Source organism: Oenanthe melanoleuca, chromosome 14 (assembly GCF_029582105.1).
Source record: "Oenanthe melanoleuca isolate GR-GAL-2019-014 chromosome 14, OMel1.0, whole genome shotgun sequence".
NCBI lineage: Eukaryota > Metazoa > Chordata > Aves > Passeriformes > Muscicapidae > Oenanthe > Oenanthe melanoleuca.
This window is the reverse complement of record NC_079348.1, coordinates 2,161,760-2,182,407: the sequence shown is the minus strand read 5'-3', so window position 1 is coordinate 2,182,407 and position 20,648 is coordinate 2,161,760. Positions and strand designations below refer to the sequence as shown.

At 44.9% G+C, this 20,648-nt stretch overlaps 2 protein-coding genes across 2 annotated transcripts in view; one reads left to right on the top strand and one right to left on the bottom strand.

The window, feature by feature from the left end:
- Nucleotides 1-6,646, top strand: part of CDR2 (cerebellar degeneration related protein 2) — a 15,363-nt gene extending 8,717 nt beyond the window's left edge. Inside the window, exons 3-5 of the mRNA XM_056503035.1 lie at nt 996-1,144; nt 1,327-1,491; nt 2,611-6,646. Coding sequence (XP_056359010.1) covers nt 996-1,144; nt 1,327-1,491; nt 2,611-3,478 — 1,182 coding nt within the window. The 3' untranslated portion in view covers nt 3,479-6,646. The remainder of the gene's footprint in view (nt 1-995; nt 1,145-1,326; nt 1,492-2,610) is intronic.
- Nucleotides 6,165-20,648, bottom strand: part of POLR3E (RNA polymerase III subunit E) — a 27,895-nt gene continuing 13,411 nt past the window's right edge. The window contains exons 14-21 of the mRNA XM_056503026.1: nt 19,800-19,881; nt 17,547-17,606; nt 16,432-16,589; nt 16,092-16,156; nt 14,120-14,616; nt 10,108-10,185; nt 9,172-9,297; nt 6,165-6,989 (exon numbers count right to left, since the gene is read on the bottom strand). Coding sequence (XP_056359001.1) covers nt 6,933-6,989; nt 9,172-9,297; nt 10,108-10,185; nt 14,120-14,616; nt 16,092-16,156; nt 16,432-16,589; nt 17,547-17,606; nt 19,800-19,881 — 1,123 coding nt within the window. The 3' untranslated portion in view covers nt 6,165-6,932. The remainder of the gene's footprint in view (nt 6,990-9,171; nt 9,298-10,107; nt 10,186-14,119; nt 14,617-16,091; nt 16,157-16,431; nt 16,590-17,546; nt 17,607-19,799; nt 19,882-20,648) is intronic.

Genomic DNA, 20,648 nt, shown 5'->3' with positions numbered 1-20,648 from the left:
CTAGGAAGTTTGCTGGATGTTCCTACTTGAAGCTTAGCTTTAAGAAAGTAACATGTAGCAATACAGAATATATTGTAAAATACAAATACTATATAAGAAAAAAATATTTCAGATTTAAGGGGTTAGACTCAAACAGAAAAGAACTTTCTCATGTAAATGCTCATGTTCTGGGTGGGAGAATATAGTATTTTTTATTTTTTTTTAAGAGATTTAGGTGATTGTGAACTGCTTAGACTGAGAATTCCAAGCTTTCTGATGCTATTCAGGAAACTAAACAGTCTGTGTAGTTAATTGTAAAACCCAAGAGGATTAAATTGAGAATACTTCATGTGAGGCTTTATTTTTTTTAAAAAGTCTAGGAGACCTTTGTTTGGGATTACAGTAACTGGAATAGGTCCTTGTGAGTAATTAAAGATTTAAATTCAATAACTTGATTATACTTCCTGACACATATTAGCCCACATACTGTCTTAAGAGTGACCACAACCTAAATTCTGCTGTGCTGAACCTAATGATGCTTCAGACTGGAAGAACTTAGGCCAGTTGAAAGTACATTTCATTATGGATGGTGCTACTCAATATTTCAGTTTTAATGCTGAGAAAGTTGTAGGGTCAACACAATTTAGAAATTTCTGTTGGAGCACAGTACAACCTTTAGGACATAGTGGACAGGTTAGGGCTGTGTTGGAGCTTGAAGGCTGTATCAGTGCTGAGTGCAGCACAGCCCCATGCAGAAAGAACAGATAAAGAGAGCTGGCACCATCAAACCCAGCTCCTCCAGGTAAGGGCTGCTTTATCAGCCTGGGGTGACCTCCCTGACAAAGGCAAGCTGCCTAGCAAATTACTGATAAGTGTCTCTTCAGCTTGCCAAAGCAAACACGGGAATTCTGATTTGGAAAACTCAGGAGTTTCTCTCTGAATGTGAAGAAAAATGCAGTGCAGGACTGTAGCTGGTGTTTCAAGAGCAAAGCAGTGACAGCAGAACTGTCTTGCAGTACCTCACAAAGCAAGTGGAGCTCCTGCGGCAGATGAATGACCAGCATGCAAAAGTCTATGAACAGCTGGATGTGACAGCAAGAGAACTGGAAGACACTAATCAAAAACTGGTTGCAGAGAGTAGAGCTTCACAACAAAAGATAATAAGGTAACAAACTCTTACAGATTCCCTCCCCCCAGCTATTAATATCAATAGGAGCAGTCCAGGTGTATTTGTGTGGTTACTGGGTGTCTGTCTCTGTCTAGTGGTGTTCTGCAATACTGGCAAATTGAAAGGTTAGTTTTATTTAAAGGCCTTTTCACCTTTTAGCTTTTTTTTCACTTTTTTAGCTTGACAGAGACTATTGAAAGTCTACAAACACACATAGATGACCTGCAGCGACAAGTGGAAGAACTGAAGAAGCCTGGACAGGGCCGGATGAGCCAGGAGAGATCTGAGCAGCCCAGATCAATGCACAGCTTCTCATGTCTGAAGGAGCTCTATGACCTCCGCCAGTAAGACTTTTCCCTTGCATACTAAAGAACACTGAAACTATTTCAAGCAAAACTTTAAACCTAAGACACAAGCACAGATATCAGACAAGCTGGTAAAAAATTACCTGATGTTCACACAATTAGCAAAGCATCTCTGTGGTGTGGTACTTCTGGCCTGCTTCTAGATCACACCAGTATTGGTGTTCCACTTTTTCCCCAGAGTCAGCCATATAAAATGGTACCCTAGGAAGCTTACAACAGTTTGCACCCCAGTGTTTTCAGTCAGATAAAAATAAGCACACAGATAATCTGAAAAATAAACTTACTGAACACAAAATATTTCTTGTAACTTACTCTTTCCTTGCACATCCATGGATATTTCCTTAGATTTTTTGAACTTAAGCTGGTTAAAATGACACCTAAGCTGGGAAAATGGTGCCTAGACTTCTGGGCTGTCTTTTAACTGTAGAGTCATTTGACTCAGCTGAACTGCATTAGTGGGGCCAAAGGGACAATCACCTGGTGTAAGCTCAGACTAACTGCAAGCCTAGAGGGCAATTTTGTAAAGGAAGCACCTCCACAGACAAAACAGGCTCTTGTACCTGCATGAAGGTAATACTCCAGAATAATTCATAAATCCAAAAAGAAGTTATTTCTTGACAATTCAAAGGATAAGTGGATCCTTCAAGCTGCCAAGGGCTTGTGAAAATACCAGCCTCCAGCATTGCTTTGTCAATTATGAAGCTTGTTCCTACATCAATAGTGACAAAAGTTACAAGAGTGGAGTGCTGTAGACAAAATTAGTGCTAGAAAGTACTGCATGGTACAGGGAGGCAATGTGTATTTAAACTTAAATTATACTTTAAACTTTTATAATTCAGTGAGCTTGTCTGTAACATGAATTTGTTAACAAGCTTCCATTCTGCCTAAGCTGTGAGCTTGGTTCGATGGCATGTCAGTCCTTACAAACTCTGTTCTGATTACTGAATTGGCTGACTGGTTAATGCAATGGCCCCTGTTAGTGCTCTGAAGTGTGTTAGTACACAGTTTAAATATGCCATTAGTTACCCAGGACAGGAAAACTTTAGGTGTGGTCAGCTGTACTTCCTATGTTTGATAATCCTTATTTTGTTTCTGCAGGTATTTTGTTTACGATCACGTCTTTGCAGAAAAGATCACTTCGATGGATAGTCAGCTAAGTCCTCTAGAAGAAGAAAATGAGAAGTTAAAGAAGGCAGTGACAGTTCTGCAAGCCCAGCTGAACCTAGAGAAAGAGAAGAGGGTAAACATGGAAGAGGAATATAGTCTCATGGTGAAAGAGAACTGTGAGCTGGAGCGGAGGCTGGTGGACACAGACTTGTATCGGGCTCGTGCGGAGGAACTGGAGGCAGAAGTAGCTGAAATGCGACAGATCCTTCAGTCTGAAAACACTCTCCATAATGCAGAGAAATTGGTGCCAGAATCCTTTTTCATTTCCTTCAAGGAATCTCTAGACAGGGAGCTTGGTCAGAGCCTGGCAGATGATGGACTTGTGACAGTATCAGAGCTTGAGAAGAAGGCACTGAAGCGGAGCAGCAGCGAAGGCCTCCTGAGCAGCGCTGCCGGGGCAGACATCCTCAGGGGCCATGAGGAAACCTGCATTAGGAGAGCTGAGGCTGTGAAGCAGCGAGGAATCTCTGTACTCAATGAAGTTGATGCTCAGTACAATGCTTTGAAAGTGAAGTATGAGGAGCTTTTGAAGAAGTGTCAAATGGATGAAGATTGTTTGAAACACAAGGCTGTACAAACACTGAAGCAGTATTCCAAAGACCTAAATGTGGGGAACACCCAGTATGATCTTTCAGCTAGCAATCAAGAATTCACAATTGCTGAGCTCAGTGACTCTTCCACAAATGCTCCCCCTGAATATAAAGCACTATTCAAGGAGATTTTTAGCTGTATCAGAAAAACAAAAGAAGAAATAGATGAACACAGAGCCAAGTACAAGACTCTGTCCTCTCAGCCATAACCTTCTGTGTTAGTCAAGAACACACTTCCTATGAATGTCAGAAGACCCCTTAAACGGATGTGTTTCTTGGGCACTCAAAATGAATGTTTTGGATTGGCTGGTAGCCCTGTAGTTAACAAGCTAGTTAGTTATCAGCTAGAGTCCCTGTTCCTGTGTAGCAGTAGATTTAATGTTTAGCACTGTCGCACAAACTAGTGGTTGTAAAGCAAACAAACATCATAGCTTAATGCTACACTACTACTTCATATTACACTTCATCTCTGGCCAGAGCAGTGACTGACACCTGTTTCCTTCGTCCACTTCGGAAACAACAGAGCTGAGAACTCTGAATCTCTCACATGAACCAGACTAAAGCTTTCCTTTGGTTCACAGGGATGATCTAGGCCTGTGACTGCACTGATGCAGAAAATGAACAAAAGCCCCACCAGTCCCAGGGGCAGCATCTCCTCAGCTCCAGGAGGGGAGTGGTCCAGCTCATCTTGCTTTAGCAGGGTGGTGGAAAGCTGTCCTTGCTTTAAGCCAGTAACACGTTTTCACAATCACTAAACTCTCCCACAGATTAGTATAAATATCTTCCTACTAAGAAAGGATTTGATGTAAAGTTTGTGTGGCTTTTTAGATATGGTTTCCTTTGTAGGGCACTTTGTCTTAAGGCAAGATACTGTGAATTGACTCTATGTGTTATTTGGGACCTACGGTTCTTTGGTGGAATGTCTGCAAAGTCCATTTTATGTGTATTTGGAAAGTTAGAGTTGTTATTTAGCTATTTAACTTTAGAAGTAGCATTGACATACTTGAGTAGCTTTTAATGTTGCATATCACAAACTCCAAGTGCTTGAAGAGACAGGCCAGGTAAAAAACCTTACATTGTTCTGTCTGTTGCTTCCAGTGTCGGCCTCTCTGGACATATTCCATGCTGCCTGGGGGGTGGGAGGATGAACACTATTGCCAGCACATATCCTACTGAAAATGGGACCACACTCGTGTTCTCCCTCTCCTTTTCCACTCCCTAATAGTAATTCATACAATACTTAATTTCTGAAAAACAAAGAACATGGAGAAGGTTGTTCTTTGGAACACTAAGAAATTAAGAGGAAGAAAAAAGGCACAGTGTGACATCCTTCTCCTTGTAAAGGGTCTCACAGCTTAATGTGGCCAGCAGTCCTTGGGAAGCAGCATCCTGCTGAGTTGCTGTGAGGTACCAAACCCTTGACCCAGAATGTTGACAGTTTCTCAGCTTTAGTCCAGCTGCTGCTGCTGCAGCTCTGCTGCCTTATGCTGTTCTCTGTTCAGCTTGTCCTTCAGGTGCAGTATTAAGACTTCATGTTGTGGGAGTTTCTCTAAAACATGTATTGCAGTCTGAAAATTATTTAAAAATGGGAATCTGAATCTTCTGAATATTTTTCTAAGCAAATAAATAATCCAGTCAAGCTGCATGTGTAAGTAGTAATTATATCCATCTGTGCCAATCAGGAAACTGAACTTGGTGCAGATTGCACCTGCACTATCTAGTCTTGCCATCTTTCCTACAGAGCTCAGATGGAGTTCTCATAAAATTTGTATATTAAAAAAGCTATTCTACATGGAAAAGAACAGGCCTGTCTAGGACAGAAATCCAGATGGAAATAAGTAGTTTTTCCTCACTGTTGTGGTTTTTGTCAGTTCCGTTCAAAAATGAGGCAAGGGTGGGGAAAGCAGAAAAGCTGCTCTGCCAGGAGGTGACTGTCCTGTCACTGTGTCCCACCCCAGTCTGGAGACTGGAAAGCAGTAACCTGAGAAAGGCACAAAGTGTTCACTGCCAGTGTTCCTTACCACTTTAGGGACAGGGGCAAACACAACTGCTGAGCAGAAGACATGTAAAAGCAGTTCCAGATTTTTGGTTAAACAGGTGATCTTCAGTGGTTTATTACTTTTGGCTAAGTTAGAGCACTTCGATAGGAGCAATTTCTATGCTTTAAAATACCAAAAATATTTCTACAGAACTTCTTGATTCTTCTGTACTGTACTTCCCCCTTGGCTACCTGTGCCATTGCCAAGCTCTGGCTGTCCTGCAGCACTTACCTGTCAGGTGTGCAATAAATCCTTCCAGGCTGGGCTCTTCTTAGAGCTGCTCCTGGAGGGTGGCTTTCCCAGAGAGCTTTCCAGCCACAGCCACTGGGTCAGTTCCAGCCAGGGCTGCCTGAATATAAAACACATCCCAGTTTTATTGATGCAGTTAATAAACTACACTAACCTATTAAATAAGGGAGAGTTTTAGCAGTTCAAAAATAGCCATTTTCCACCAAAATGTGAAATGCTGTAAGTATGGTAATATTCTTAGCCAATATTCTTACCTGGATTAACTACCTTAATCTTCTTATTTTGGTCAACAACTCAACTCAGCCTTTTCTGAGCATAAGTAGATGAAATCAATAGAATCCCCTTGAGCTTCTCATGTGCTGGAAGCTGCAGCAGTGCCTGTGCTGTGCAGTGCCCACAGGCTCCTGCTGCTGCTGCAGGTGAGGCCAGCTTGGGATGAGCCACCAGGGCTGGGTCCTGTCCCTGTCCCTGCTGCTGCACAGCCCCGGGGAGCTCAGGGACTGCACTCACTTCACTTTCCACCTCTGTCCTTCCTCCCCAAGCCTGCAGGATGTAAAAGGAGCAGCTGCAGCTTCTGTTTCTTGGACAAATACAAGGCAGGGTAGAGTTGACCTTTGAAATAAACTTTTATTTAAAAATTACACAAAATAGAGGTTTTACATGGTTGCTGTGTGGTAACTACAGCTGGATGCCTTCCAGAGGGTGCCCTCAGTTACTTACCTTGCTCTGTCACATACAGTAATGCACAAAGTCCCTCAAACCAATCCCACATAAGTAGAAGAAATCCAGTAGTTGTTCCCCATGTTTCAGATGTAGGTACTTCTCCAAATAACTCATTTCACAGATAACAGGTGAGAACAATGGTTATGTAGTACAGAGTTCACAGACAGTAATTTTGTTCCCCCCTCCCAGGCCTGACATTCCCATGAACATGACTACCTGCTCTTTGTGAAGAGGGCTCAAGGGCTACGACAATGCTCAGACTAGTGTGAGCATCCAGGGATTTAACAAAAACTGGGATGATTGTAAACAAATTTAATTTATTGGCATTACTTACAAAATAAAGTTTTAGACCATGATTTTCCATCATGTCTGTGTCACTATATTGTTTTATTTTTCATAATGAAACAGAAGGAGAGTTGCAATACATTAGAAATCCCAGATTAATCAAGCTGCAGCCAGGGTCCCACGGTGCCTTCCCGGCGCTGCGGCGCCGTGCAAGCTCCGAGTGGGGATGGCAGCGGTGCCCGCGGTGCCCACGTGCCCAGAGCAGCTCAGACCCGCCCTGGCTGCCAGGCCGGGCACTGCTCCAGCCGTGCCCCCGCTGCGGCTCCCTCCGTGTCCCCGAGATCGCCCGACACCGCTGCCACCGCTGTCAGGACTGCACCGTGCCCTTAAGGTACCACATCCCACCGTAGCTCACACAGCAGTCCTGGGGACAGAAGGGAAAGGAGAGGCTCTGTCAGGGCCTGGGGCAGGCACCATCCTGTCTGGATCTGGTGCTGGGTGAAGCTTCATGGTTACACTGGTTCTGCTGCTTTGATGGTTGGACTGGATGATCTCAAAGGTCTCTTCCAACCTTGAAAATTCTATGATTCTAAAGTTCATAAAGTCTTGGGGAAACAACTGGCAGGCTCTGGGACAATAAATATGATCAGTACCAAGCCCTTCTCCAGTGCACAGGAGAGAGCATGAACCCAGGGCACAGAGTATCCCCACCCTGAGGGACAGATGGCTTCAATGGAGGGGACACACGAGGGGAAAGGCTGAGAGCCACAAAGGGACAAATGACACCAAGGCAGTGAGGAACAGCACTGGCTCCTGGGGAGAACCTGGGGCTCGTGCAGAAGGCAGCTGAGGGAGGGAAGGATGTGTGAGGGCTGGAAGAGCAGAGCAATAGAGGGGTAGAGGCTGAGGGGAGCAGCAGGACAGAGCAGGAGAGTGAGGGCAGCCACTGGATCTGAAGCTTTTTACGAAACCCTTTGTATGATAATGAAGTGTCAAACCTCAGAGCCCTGCTGTGACCACACGTGTGCTGTGCTTAGGGCAGGAGAGCACCTCAGCAAAGGGGTGCAGGAATTGGGGTGTCTTGGGGCTCATTTCCTTTTTTCTGTTAGGTGAGCACACTGAGCTAACTGCTTCCCTTTTGCTCCAACTTCCCTCCTAGGTAATTCAACACAGGTTCAATACTACTGCAGAACTCAGGCTGTGGAGCTTGAATGTATCTTTGTTTCTGAAGTCTTGGGGCTCATCCATAACAAAAACAAACCTATAGGTTAGAAAGGGGGTTTGCAGACTGATCTGCAAATGTAAAAATACAGACCCTGTCAGTCTGCTCCTCTGTGTATAAAAATGAGCACAGGCAGATGGGGAAATACGAGTCAATAAATCCAATTTCACTCGAAGTAGAATCCAATCTCTTGTGGCTTAAAGAAGCCAGAGAATCTTCCCATTCCATTAAATCATACTTCTAAATTTTATTTCAGAAACAAAGGTGATTTCCCCTATTCCTGTGACAAATGTATTCAAGGCAGTAAAGCCTGCCAGAAAACAACACAAGGCTGGTCACCCACTGACTTAGTAACTTACATAAAAACAGTGCCTAATGATTTAGGGACAAGTATTTTTTCTAGAAATAGGTTATCTGTTAAATAGCAACAGCATCATGAAAAACTAATGCCAGAACATTGTCTAGATGTTCCAGGGGAGCTGATACTTGAGCTCTGTAGTGGCTGACAAATCCCCCAGCACAGCAGCCAAAGGAAATACTGTCTAGCAGGCAGAAATGTCTGAGCTTACTTTACTGCTAAGATGACCTGGTTCTTTCAAGCAAGACCAGTTTGCTTATTATCACAGCAACAGATCTGTAGTTCTTCAAAGATGCTATTATTCATTTGCAGATCACAATGTAATAAAGTACTTAAGCACTTGTCTTATTGAAGTGGGTGACAGTGAGCAAAGGCCTAGCCACAATGATTAAAGTATTACATTAGTTGGCAACTTTCTGCTTGGCCATCCTGCATCTCTTTTAAAGTCATGGCCTGTGTGGTCTGTACTTTATACCTTAAACTTCTTGAGCAAGTAAATGGTGCATCTTCAAAGAGAGATGAAAGGATTCAAATAAACATTTGCAATGAGATGCATTAACTACTACTCTGCCTGCTGGTTTTGGCTCTGTGCAAAGCTGCACATCCTGCTAGGAATAAAATGCACTTCCTTCTGAACACGTGGCACTTGTGCTCTTCAGCACGAACCAGCAGCAGTCAGTTGGTAACTCAGAGCACCTTAATGCTTAATTTTGCATTATTTAAAAATAACTCAAGTATTGCATTTACTACACTCTATTCTCTGCTGCTCGAAGATGACAGAGAGATTTGTTGCAATAATACAAAATAATGTGTGAGCCATTGCTCCTTGGAGAGAAAGAAGATAGAATGAGACAAGTGAATTTTTAAGAAAACAAGCTGAAACACGGGCTTTGTCCATATCCCAACAACAACTGTTCTATCATCCTTATCATCTGTCAGTTCAAGGTAAAATATAATCCTTTGCTCAAATCAAGCATTAAAACTCATGCATTAATTGGATCAAACCCAAAGTGAACAGAAGCTTACCTTTAACACTCTATCCACCTCCTGCTTGTTGAGATCCTCCCCACACTCCTGACTCAGCTGGTTCTGGATGACGTTCCTGCGCACTCGGTAGTTTTTCGAGAAGAGTTCAAGCAAAACCTGGCGATGCTTTAAAAGAAAATGTATCATAAGTACACAGAGAACAATTATTTCTGTCTTTCCATCAGAACTGCACGTGCCTCAGTCTGTACAAAACATTCCCTGAACTACATTAGAGGATTCTTGCTTCATAATCCTGAAACCATCCCATGTATTCCTGCTTTCCAGCAGTGCCTTATCCTTCAAGGGCTCTGCAGGGGTCCCTCCAGACCCTGTGGTCACACCTGCACCTGTCCTGTGACCTGGGGCACCCCCAAAGGTACAAAAACACACTGAAGAATGCCTTGCAATGTATTCCTCTCAAATGCTTCCATGGGAGTTCACACCACTCCAGGAAAGAGGTTGGCTAGTGTTTGCCTCTTTCTTATAAAGATGTATTCAGTTCATGGAGCTAGGAATTGCACTGCCCATCCACAGGTCATTAGGCACCTTCCCTTTCACCTTGTTTACTCTGACAGTAGCTGGAACTCAGCAGATGCTCACATACACTCTAATAACTTCCTACTCAGGTAGAAACAGATATATCTGTTAATCTCTGGTTAATGTTGCATTACCATCAAAAGGAAAAAATCCTAGGACTGGATCCCAGTCTGAGACCTGCATTGGAGAATCCTTTCTTCTCACAGGTTCAGAAATAGCCACTGAGCTGGTTACTGACATGATAATCAACATGTTATGAGCTTCCTTTCAGCTGGAAACAGGTTGGTGTTAAAAACACCAAGAAAGAAAGAGGAAAACTATCTGCTGTACCAGGTCCAGAAACACGTATGCAAATGATGTCAAATGTTCAATAAAAATATAGTGGGGAATGTCACTTACCTGATCATAAGTGTCACCAGCTTCCCAAAGTGCATAGACCTTGAGCTCATCTGGTGAGGCAGCAGTCTGTGGAGGAAACTGAGAACAAGAGGCTGTTAAAAATAACCAGCTATTTAATGAGTTCTGCCTAATGATTCCATGATACTATATCCCTGGACACCCATTACTGAATCAAAACCCTGGCTCCCATGGAATAATAACTGCTGAAACAACCCAACTACCCCAAGAGGTGCCTTGGCTCTGGCAGCCCTGTGGCTGCTCAGCAGCTTCTCACAGCCCCAGTGACAGAGCAGAAGAATGGTCTGTGTCACACCTGCTTCACTAATCCCAAGTCAGCATTACTGAGAAGCAGGTGATTCTGGTATATTGCCATCTCTGTTTTGGGGCAGACTACAGAACTGCAGAAGACTGAACACTGATGGACAGTGAATCTGAGATTTTCTCATTTCAGGCTCCAAGTTTTTCCATGTTTTGTTTTTCTCCCCATGTCAAGGTAGAGAAACACATTCATTTTTTCTGAAGCAGAAGCCTCAAACCCCTCCAGACAGGAAGGAGCACAACTGCCTCTCCCCTCAAAAAAATAAAATACCATCCATTTGTCTTAACATTTCCCCTTGGAGCAGTGACTAATGAGCACTGCTGGAATATGCCTTCACTCCTGACATGTCTCTTCCTGGCTGTCACTAACGATTTTTTCCTTGCTAACTGCCCAGACGACCTAAATCAATTATCTATGAAAAGCTAACAAGCCAGTCCCAATTTTTCCAGCATCCCTCAACCCTGGCTGCTGCTACAAACCAAACCTTTCTTCCCAGCCTCCCTCACACCAGCCAAAAGACTTGTGCATCAGAGTGAAAAGATCAGCACTTCCTTTCATGCTCTGCCTCTGATCTTATTGCAAAGGGGAAGGGTTTTGTCCAGTGGGAGCTGCCTAGTGGGATTAGCAGCTCTGGCTTTCAGGTTAGTCCAAATGGCTGGAATACAACAAGGTTTTACATCTGGTTTAGAGCCAGGGTTCAGGTTGACTAAGCTCACAGCACCTGACATAATTCCCCACCATAAGGACACTTGCTGAGGAATAATCTCTCTTTTAGGTTTTCAGCAGAGATAAAATCAAATACTCCAGCTTCCCTCCACACAACAGCTGCAGCAGGAATGGCAAAGTGCAGCAGGGCACTGGGAGCACCCAGGCACTCAACAATGAGCCAAGCACAGCCCTGGAGTGCAAACTCCTCCAGCCTCAGCCACAGGGCTGAAACACAGCTGTGTTTATCCAGCCATTCTGGAGGAAACAGCTTCCAAACAAACACAATACTTAGTTGGGAAGAAAAACACACAGAATCTCCTCCTTCCAGCCTGCCTTCCTCTGCAGACTGCTGCAAGCACTGCTGCCAACAGCTCCCTGCTTGCTTGCTCCTGTCACACATCAGGGTTTCTTCAGAGACACAGCCCAAACAGCTTCACTGCCTTCCCATCTGCTGTCCCTTTGCTGGTTTATGTCACCTTCATCTCCCCAGCCTCACCTTGATACAGCTCTCTACTACCTTAAAATCAATTTTCAAATATTTGGCCTGTGCCCTTTCCTGCTCTATGGCCCTGGAGCAAGTGCAGGGCTCTTGTGAGATGAACTCCCTGCTGCCCCAGGTCCCAGGGCTGCCACGTCCAAGTGGAGCCTCCCAGGGAGGAGCCCTTGGCTCTGGGAAATGTCTCACTCCAGCACTGAGCCACTGCCAGGCAGCCTCATGTTACAGCAACACCAGATGGAAGGGGCTGAGTGTGCCAGAAAAAAACTTATCAGCTGGAGTAATGCTAAAGGTAAACTGTTGATCTCACCTCTCAGGGAGCCTGGCACTGGCACCAGGGCTCTGTGTGAGGGCAGGGCTGCACTCCCCTCCTGTCAGCCCAGCCAGGCAGGATGCACACAACACTTACATCATTTCCCGAGGCCTCAAAAACATCCTCAAGTTTTGGGCAGAACCTTGCCACTCCACAGGCCATGGGAAGGGAGCCACAGCAGGAGCCAGTCCCCCTGAGCTGCAGGAAATGGGTGCAGATCCTCAGGAGCCAGAGTCCTGCACTGACACCTCCCATGGGCTCATCCTGCACAGCTCAGGTGCCTGCCCAGGGCTCCTCTCCCCTGTGACTCTCCTCTTTCCTCACCCTGTCCCATGGCAGCACCAGCCCAGCATTTGCTCTTTCCTGTGCTTTTCCCTCCTGCTTGCTGAGGCTGAAGCACAGCAAGCATAGCACCCTGCAGCCATCCCCTGTGGCCTCTCCTGGCTCCCCACAAACACTGTTTATCTCATGCCCCAGGTGCTGTTGGTCAGCTCTGGAATACATCCTGCATTCCCCTGCTAAGGTTTCAATTGCCATTTTCAGCCACATGTTTTCTATAATAGGTAAGCACTCAAGCCAAGAGTGTCTTCACCCCCCACAGAATATCATTTTAATTACCTCAGATCATTGATTTTTATCACCAAAGCACTTCCAATTACAGAAAACTAATGAGTAACTATGAAATCCCACACTGAACAACCCTCCAGGCTTTCCCTGAGCTCAGGCGCCCTTGCTGAGTTCTGACAAAATTGTCCAGGGGAACAATCAAGAAACACCAAAGTGTGGGAGCCTATGCAAAGAGAAAACCCAGCCCCAGCACCTTTTCCATCTGCACAGAGAATCAGGGAGCCTCAGGGGCAAAGATTTACATTGACAGCAGTCCAGGCTCATACACGAGAGCTCGAGGTCTGCAGTAAATTCTGAGTCAGCAGAACTAAAACTTGCAACAGTCTCCCCAAGAGACATTCCAGGGACCACATCTGCACCTCTGCAGGTCTCCTGTGACAGGGTTTCCATACAGAAGGAAGTTCCTGGCCACCTCTCTTCAGCAAGATTTTATTTTGCTTTTTGAAAAGAGAAACAATCTCACTTTCACTTCTCACGTGGATTTCCAAAATCCCCAAATTTCCAAAGCAAACAAGCCCCAGTCCCAAGCAGCAGAGCAGGAATGAGCTCAGCTGTTACCATCAGAGGCAGAGACACACATTACACCAGGTGCAGGGCAGAGAGCCTGGCCAGCACTGAGACAGTTCCAGGTAAGCACCACCCCAGGACTTGGAAACTGCCAGGAGAGGAAGCAGCAAGCACCACCATTGGAGCTCTCCCTAGTGACATTTCCAGGCTTTACTCAGCTTCCAGGTGCTGCAACATGTACTTTGCACACGACTGAACATGTTCCTGCTGCCCCCCAGCAGCTCCCATGCTCCAGGCTCTCCCAGCCCTCCTGCTTCCTGCTCTTTTGAGCACTTCACATGCTCCTTCTCCTCTCTTCCAAAATGCAGCTGCTCTCAAGCTCAACCTTCGGGTTGTAACCCAATCAGGAGTGCCAGATGTCTTGTAAAATTAATTTCCTTTTAGGCTGTTTCCCATGGTGCCAGATTCCCTTTGCTCTCCTAAGCAATCCACTGTCTCCCAGCCCTGCTCTGTCTCATGCAATCACACACGTCATTTCCATACAAAGAAACAGACACCTCTGCACAGCCTAGGAGGAAACAGAGTGGCCAAGGAAAGCTGCTGCAGATGGGTTTTGTCGCTTCCCAGAGGCTCTGCTGGGTGTGCCCTGCTGCTCCCAGGCAGCCAATGTCACCTTTCCTCTCTCAGCTGGTCCCTGTCCCTGAGGAAAGGAGCTTGTGCAATTCCAGGAGAGCTGATGGGAATCTGGGCCTGCCTCAGATCATGTTAACAGGAGCAAGTTGGGACAGCAAATCACTGTGACCCAACACCTTGGATGTGGAAACAGAGTTCCAAGGACAACAGGGCAGGGAGGGCAGAGCCTGCCAGAAGCAGGACCCCAGACAGAATTCCAGCAACTTCAACACGTCTAATATTGGATAGTTACTCCAAGCACATCTATCCTTTTGGTCCACCAGCACAAGCCACAAATATTTCACATCTCAGATGTTTGACTATCCCCCCATCCCTCCCACAAAGCACACCAAGGGACAACCATACTTACAGGCACCAGAATCTGTTTGCAGCCAGTGTCCAACACCATGTCCTGTAACATTTTGTCTGAAATGCCACTGAACAAGGTATGTCCTGGGGGCAGACTGGCCAAGTGAAGGTTAAATAACCGTTTAAGCTCACTCAGGGTGAGTACAAATTGTTTCTTAAATGTGGCCGACACAAAGGCCTTCAGTTCCTGGGCCACCCTGTCGATGCAGCCCCCGGGCAGGTGGCCATTGAGGGGCTCCAGGGAGCCCTGGGAGGGGTGCAGGCCATTCAGCAGCCCGTTGTTCAGGCCCTCCTGGCCCGAGGTGTCCATGGGCTCCTCCACACTCACGGGCTCCTCTTTAATGCGGATGTTGGGAACATCTGTCTTGGCCGAGGTGTCGTTTGATTTCATCTCTGCCTTCTGCTTCTGGAACTCCTTCTCCAGCTGCCCATAGTTCTGCTTGACTTTTGCTTTAGCCATGTTGACCCTTTGCTCCCCAGAAACCAGCAATGGATGAGCTGGTAAGAAACAAAAGGTACCATAAATCACAGCAAGGCTCACCAGGAAACATCATCTGCTTATAAAATCTAAGGCATAAACCCAGTCTGTTGAGTAGATTTTACATTAGTTTTGGGGGGTTTTGCTGGCTTTTTGAGGGCAGTGTGTGTTAGTTTTTCTAAAGCCTAATGCTTGGAGAAGGGTGTTCCAGTCAAGGAATCTGAAGCAAAGTGTGTTTGTTCAATCACCAGGGCCTTTTCCACAATTCAGGAAACCAGGATACAGACTGCTTACACATCTCTGCTTGTGACCCAAATACTTCTCTGTCCAACAACTCTTCTTTTTGTCTTTTAGATTCTCTAGTGGGAATCCTCTGCCAGAGGCAGCACCAGGATGTCAGCAGGCACAGGGGGGAGTGGGAAGAGTTAACAGTGAACCTGAACACCCTTGCAGCAGAAGGTGCTCAGCACGAGAGGCTGAGACCCTCTGCTGAGTGTTACTACCCAGGAATGGGGAGAAAGGGACAGGAATGAGTTCTTTCCCATAGAACTCTGCACTTCTTCCCCTCTCCATACTCAGCCACCCAAAGGTGAAAGGAAGGGGTGTGTTGGCAGCAGAGGAACCAGTCCTTGGCAAAGCAAGGAGTGCAGTGTTTGAGGCACACATGCTGTTATCTTTTCTGCTGTTAGGCTCACTAATCCTCTCCAAATAACCCAACACATAATCCTTCTGAGCAGATCAGACACAGGGTATTGAAATGGATTCATATCCTCCTTTGTCAGTTCTGCTTACATTCCTCAATTGCTCCAGTGTGTGGCACTGAGCCAAATGTCCAGTTAAAACTCTGGAATCTCAAGTTTTCACAATCTTTTGGGATTTTGGAGCAGCTACTTTAATACTCTCACTGGCACCCACAGGGAGAAGGATGCCAAAAACAGACAGCTTCATACCTCCTAACAGCCTCCTGCCATTACACTCTCAAGCAATTGCTTGGCCCTCAACCACACCAGAGAGTCCAGTGCAAATTGGGAAAGTAAAAAATCACCTCATTCACATTAAGCTGCATTAACATTCAATTGAGAGGTAAAAATTATTTGTGCACTGGCCTTGTCTGTTCTCCCTTCAGGAGCTGGTTACACCCCACAAACTGCCTTAAATGAGCAAGTGGGTAAGAGAACCAGCTGATTTTACAGCATCAAGCAGTAAGTCCCCAGGGCCAGAGACTCTTCCTGGCTCTGCTACAAGGATGCCACAGTAGCTGGCATCACTCCAACTTCAGTGACATTAGTACAGACCAAGATCTGTCTTAAATATTCCAGAGGAAATAGTAAGAAAGAAAAGACATTAAACAAGACCAGTCTCCACCACATTCAAAACAGAGAAACTCCAAAACATCACTCAGGAATATGGATGGATGGATGGATGGATGGATGGATGGATGGATGGATGGATGGATGCAAGTGCTTCAACATGATCCAAGCATAATTCCATTTACCTGATTGTGCCTCTTGTTTCTTTGGTGTCAAGTGCTCCTTTAAGAGATTATAGACCTTTTCTAATCTGAAAGACAAAGACACAATATTCAGGACAGTTTTAGTTGTTATGTCTGCATTCAGCCATGCCAGCTTCAGCCATTAGCTAGAACATTCCAACTCTCCAGGGAACCAAGAGCCAGGAATGACCTGAGTGATGCAGTAACACCCCCTACACACCTCTGCCTGGGCACTGTGAGGGAGAAACTTGGAGGCAGTACAGATCAGATTATCAGTGTCTACAGAACCTTGGTACTGTTCTTTGCTTTTAGCATATTCCCCAAAATACAGTAAACTATTTACTTAGCCTGAATGCCCATCCACAGCATCTGTTGTCTCTGAACTATATCTGGATGTTTCTTGACAAAATCTTCATCATAAGGGAGCATGAACTCCCAACCTTTGTTTATTCTTGCCACAGACATGTGTTCTAGGAAGTCTTTCACATCTTCTGGGCAAAGCTAAAAGAAAAAGGAAAAGCATAAGTACCATGGAAGGCAGTTTACACAGGAGAGATGCAGCAATGAGCCTTGTGCATAAACAGGAGAGCTGGGCTGATTTGGTGTGTAGGGAGCTCCATGGGCACACACCCAGTTAAGTCAGAGATACTCATCCTGCTCTGCAGCACCAACACTTTCACACACTGTTAAAAGCCCAGGACTTCAGAGAGCAGTGGTGATTAATCACCCCAAAGTCAAATAGCTCATGGCATGTTTTGTGAAGAAAAGGGAGTTTCCAAATTGAGATGAAAAGGCTCCATGGGGAAGAGAAGCATATTCTACAATGTTAATCTTATGTTAATCAATGTTATTTTAGAGCTGCAGGCCAGACATGCTGCACCTACACATGCCCAGCTTTTATGCAGCACAGGTTCTTACACTTCAAAAACAGATGGTCTGTGCAAACTGACTCGTGCTTTATCATTTTAGTGCATTTTAAAGAATTTGGGTTTTGTCCTTTTGACTTAATGTTTCTCATTTATTTGCCACTTTTAACAGAATGTTCAGGTGCCTGAGTTGCTTTAAAGTTTTTACTCAATATTGTAATGGCAAATGCCAACAGAAGAGTTGCTCTTATGACTCCCAAAGCAGAGCAGGTACTCTGGGCTGTGTAAGCACCTTCAGTCAGCTCAGTTCAAACTGTGCCCAGCTTTCCAATGAAACAAAAGAGAGAACATGATGAACTCCAGTGGCTCAGCTACAAGGTTGTCTTGGAGTTGTGGAAACTTGTGGGAGCTGCTCAGAATGTTTTTCTCTAGAAAGAGTATTATCTGTACCTGCTCCAAATGGAGAGCAAAGCAGGCACTGTGAGAGGAAAGGCTTGCAGCAGCATCCACTATCTGCACCCACACAATGCCCAGCAGCATTTGGCCAACTTATCACCACCTTTGGATTTAGGAAGAAAAGGAATCCACTCACTTTTGTAACAGCTGCTACCTCCTTTCTCACAACCCAGCGGTCCTGTGTGAACTTCCACATCTAGGAAAGAACAAAAGAGGAAAACCTAGTAACTGCATGTAGCAGTGGCTTTACTGAAGCTGTAGCAATGACCCTGTTCAATGATGTTACCACAAAAATAGAACCTCCATTCCTTTCAAGAATGTAGAAGTAAGTGATTCTCAGCCAGCTAGAAGAAAAATATTTTCTGGCTCCTCCTGTCTTCAAACAGCCATGAACACAGGACCAAAAGCTTTGAGAGTCCATGGTGTACCTTGGCAAACCTATGACTACAAAAGCTATGAGGAATCTCTTGAACTCACACTCCATTTAGTTTCAAAGCAATAAAAAAACAACAAACAACAAAAAACCCAACAAAACCACTGCAGTGATGTTGGGACCCCAGAAGCCACACCTGAAGCCCAGCTTCTCACACACCTCCTCATGAGCCTAGAGACACTCTCACATAGGGACCTGTAAAGGCTGATGACTGTTGCCCTTCAGCAGCACAGAGCCCCTACAAAATGCCTGTTCCCTACTTCCACCCCCATCACAGTCACTTACAGTCATGCCAAGATGTCCTGTTCCTCACACACTTGTTCCCAGGTAGGGGACAGCCAGGTGCTCTGCACAGCAGCTCCTGAGGTCCAAATCCTGAGAGGTGGCTGCTGAGGGCAGGTTGACAGGACTTGGGCAGAACACTACCTGAACATGACCTTTCATTTCTTCCTGTCTCCATTTAAATAAGCTACAGCCTCTTTTAGTCTGTGTGCCTTAATAATGTTAAGAATCCAAAATCTCATTACTGACAATTTCTTCCTGCCCTACGACGTCATCCATGCCTCCTTCTCTCCCATTCAGCTTCTCTCTGCCCACAAACACACAAACCCAATCCACTCACTTTAGGGAACAGGGCATTTCTGTTTTAAAGCACAAGAAGAACATAAATGTTTTCTGAACTTATTAATTACTTTACACAAATATATCCAGGGAAATAAAGTTCACTTTTTAAGTTAGAACACAATTTCTCCACAGTTGCAATACAGCATTACATCCTGAGTTGTAAAACCAGACATTTCTCTTTGTCTGAAAGCCAGAAATATCAATCCTTTCTATTTTCTAATATTGGAACTTTTTCCTTCTTGTATTATTAATCAGCAAATAATTTGCCTTTAAGATCAACAGATCCATTTCCCATGGAAGCTATATTTGACAAAATTCATATGAAAATAATGTATCTTTTAATCCAAAACATTAAAACAGTATCCCTTACTTAACTGAGCATAATAATTCTGGTCCCTGAACTTTACACATGACGTGCCACCTAATCTGCTGTGTCCTAAACACTTATGTCACTGGGTCACACCTGAATCCAGGTCTCCATATGGCAATGTCCTGGGCAGACATCAAGAGAAAAGTCAGCTTCAATAACCATCAGTTTGATCTTACAGTAGTACTTTAATACCCTTAAAATCTCTTGCACAGCATTCTCCTGTTCAGAGCTAAACTTTATGAACAAACTCTGCAAAAACAGTCAGGTCTAACTGAAACAAATGAAAGCTGTGCACTCATAAGATTTGCTCTAGGGGCGGAAGCCATAAACTGATTACGAACTTAGGAACCACTTAGGAACTTAATTCTTTCCATGGTCAGTGAAAATAAAACACAATGCAGAGGTTGCTCCTTTTTGCTGTGGTTACGTGTGTGTTTACAAGACCTGTATTCATTTCAACTTCCATGTGCAGCTACTGCTCACAAAAGGTGCCTGGGAACAAAGTCCTTTCACTGATTAGCAGCCCTAGGGAATAAAGTCCTTTTAAAGATCAACAGTGCATGCTCAGGGAGCACAAGGCTTACCCACACTGCCCTCCTGAGCTCTCAGTCCTGAGCCCATGGAAATGGAGCTGGAGAAACAAGCACTTCATTATCTAGTCCTGGCTGTTCTGCAAGCCCCACATTGTGAGGGCAATGTGATAGTGCTCAACAGCATGTGTTAGAAAGGGATGAATGCTGCTAATGACAGATGATCTGAACCTGCCAGCCAGACACAACGTGAGCCTACACCAACACTCCCAGGGCAGACTTGTAACAACACCTTCAGGATTAAAGCACAAACAACTTCCTTGGAGGAAACTCCTCACTGCAGTAGAGCAGAGAAGTTTTGCAATGCTGCGGCCTCCCAGGCAAGCTTCACCTGTGTTTTCCTCTAAAAGCAACAAACACTTTTATACTTACAACAAAATCTCTCCCTCTACAGAGCACTTCTGCAGGAACTCCACTGTGGGGACTAGAAGTATCTTTCGGGTAGAGAACATCACTGTTAATTAAAAAGGAAGAGAAATTAGTTACTAGGTACTCCAGAAAAATAGTATTAATGAAGATTAACATAACAAACATGTTCTCCCTGTTCTGCAGTTAAATTATACCTTTATCCAAAGTATGGTTTTCATTAAAGGAATTAATATTGGTGTAATTACACCACTGCAATTACACTAGTGCAGAAAGGCTTAGACAAGCAAAGCACAGACTTGTGGCAAGCAGGTGTGTGCAACACAGCTACAAGCTCTGCTTTGTTCTTGCAAAGCCTACCCTCCCTTGCATCCATGTAAACAAGACCAGAATGATCCTAAGAAGTGCTTAGGCTAACCTGGTATGCAGCCTTGAAGGCAGCATTTAGCCAAAATGCTGATGTATGGGAAAGAGAGTTTTTTATTTCCTTCCCAGCAATCAAGGGTTTAACAGAACAATATTACAAAATGCCATACTCAGACCAACAGCCCCAAGACCAACATTAGTCTGTGTCCCTGTCTGCTTGCAGGGCCAGCTGATGATGTGTTACCAGGCTCTCCAAAACCCCACAGCAACTCAGGCTCATGATCTTGATCCTAACCAGAGCAAAGAAATGGCTCCTCACTCTGTCCAAAGCTCTGATGTGTGCTGCCCTATGCCCAAACACCCCATCCACTACAGATCCAAACATCCTCCTCAGACTAGTAGCAAAGAATCAGCTATAACCTAAGAACAATCTGAATGCTAATATACTGTCTTTTAACTTGCTCCCAGCTTCCCCCTGTAACAGCTGGA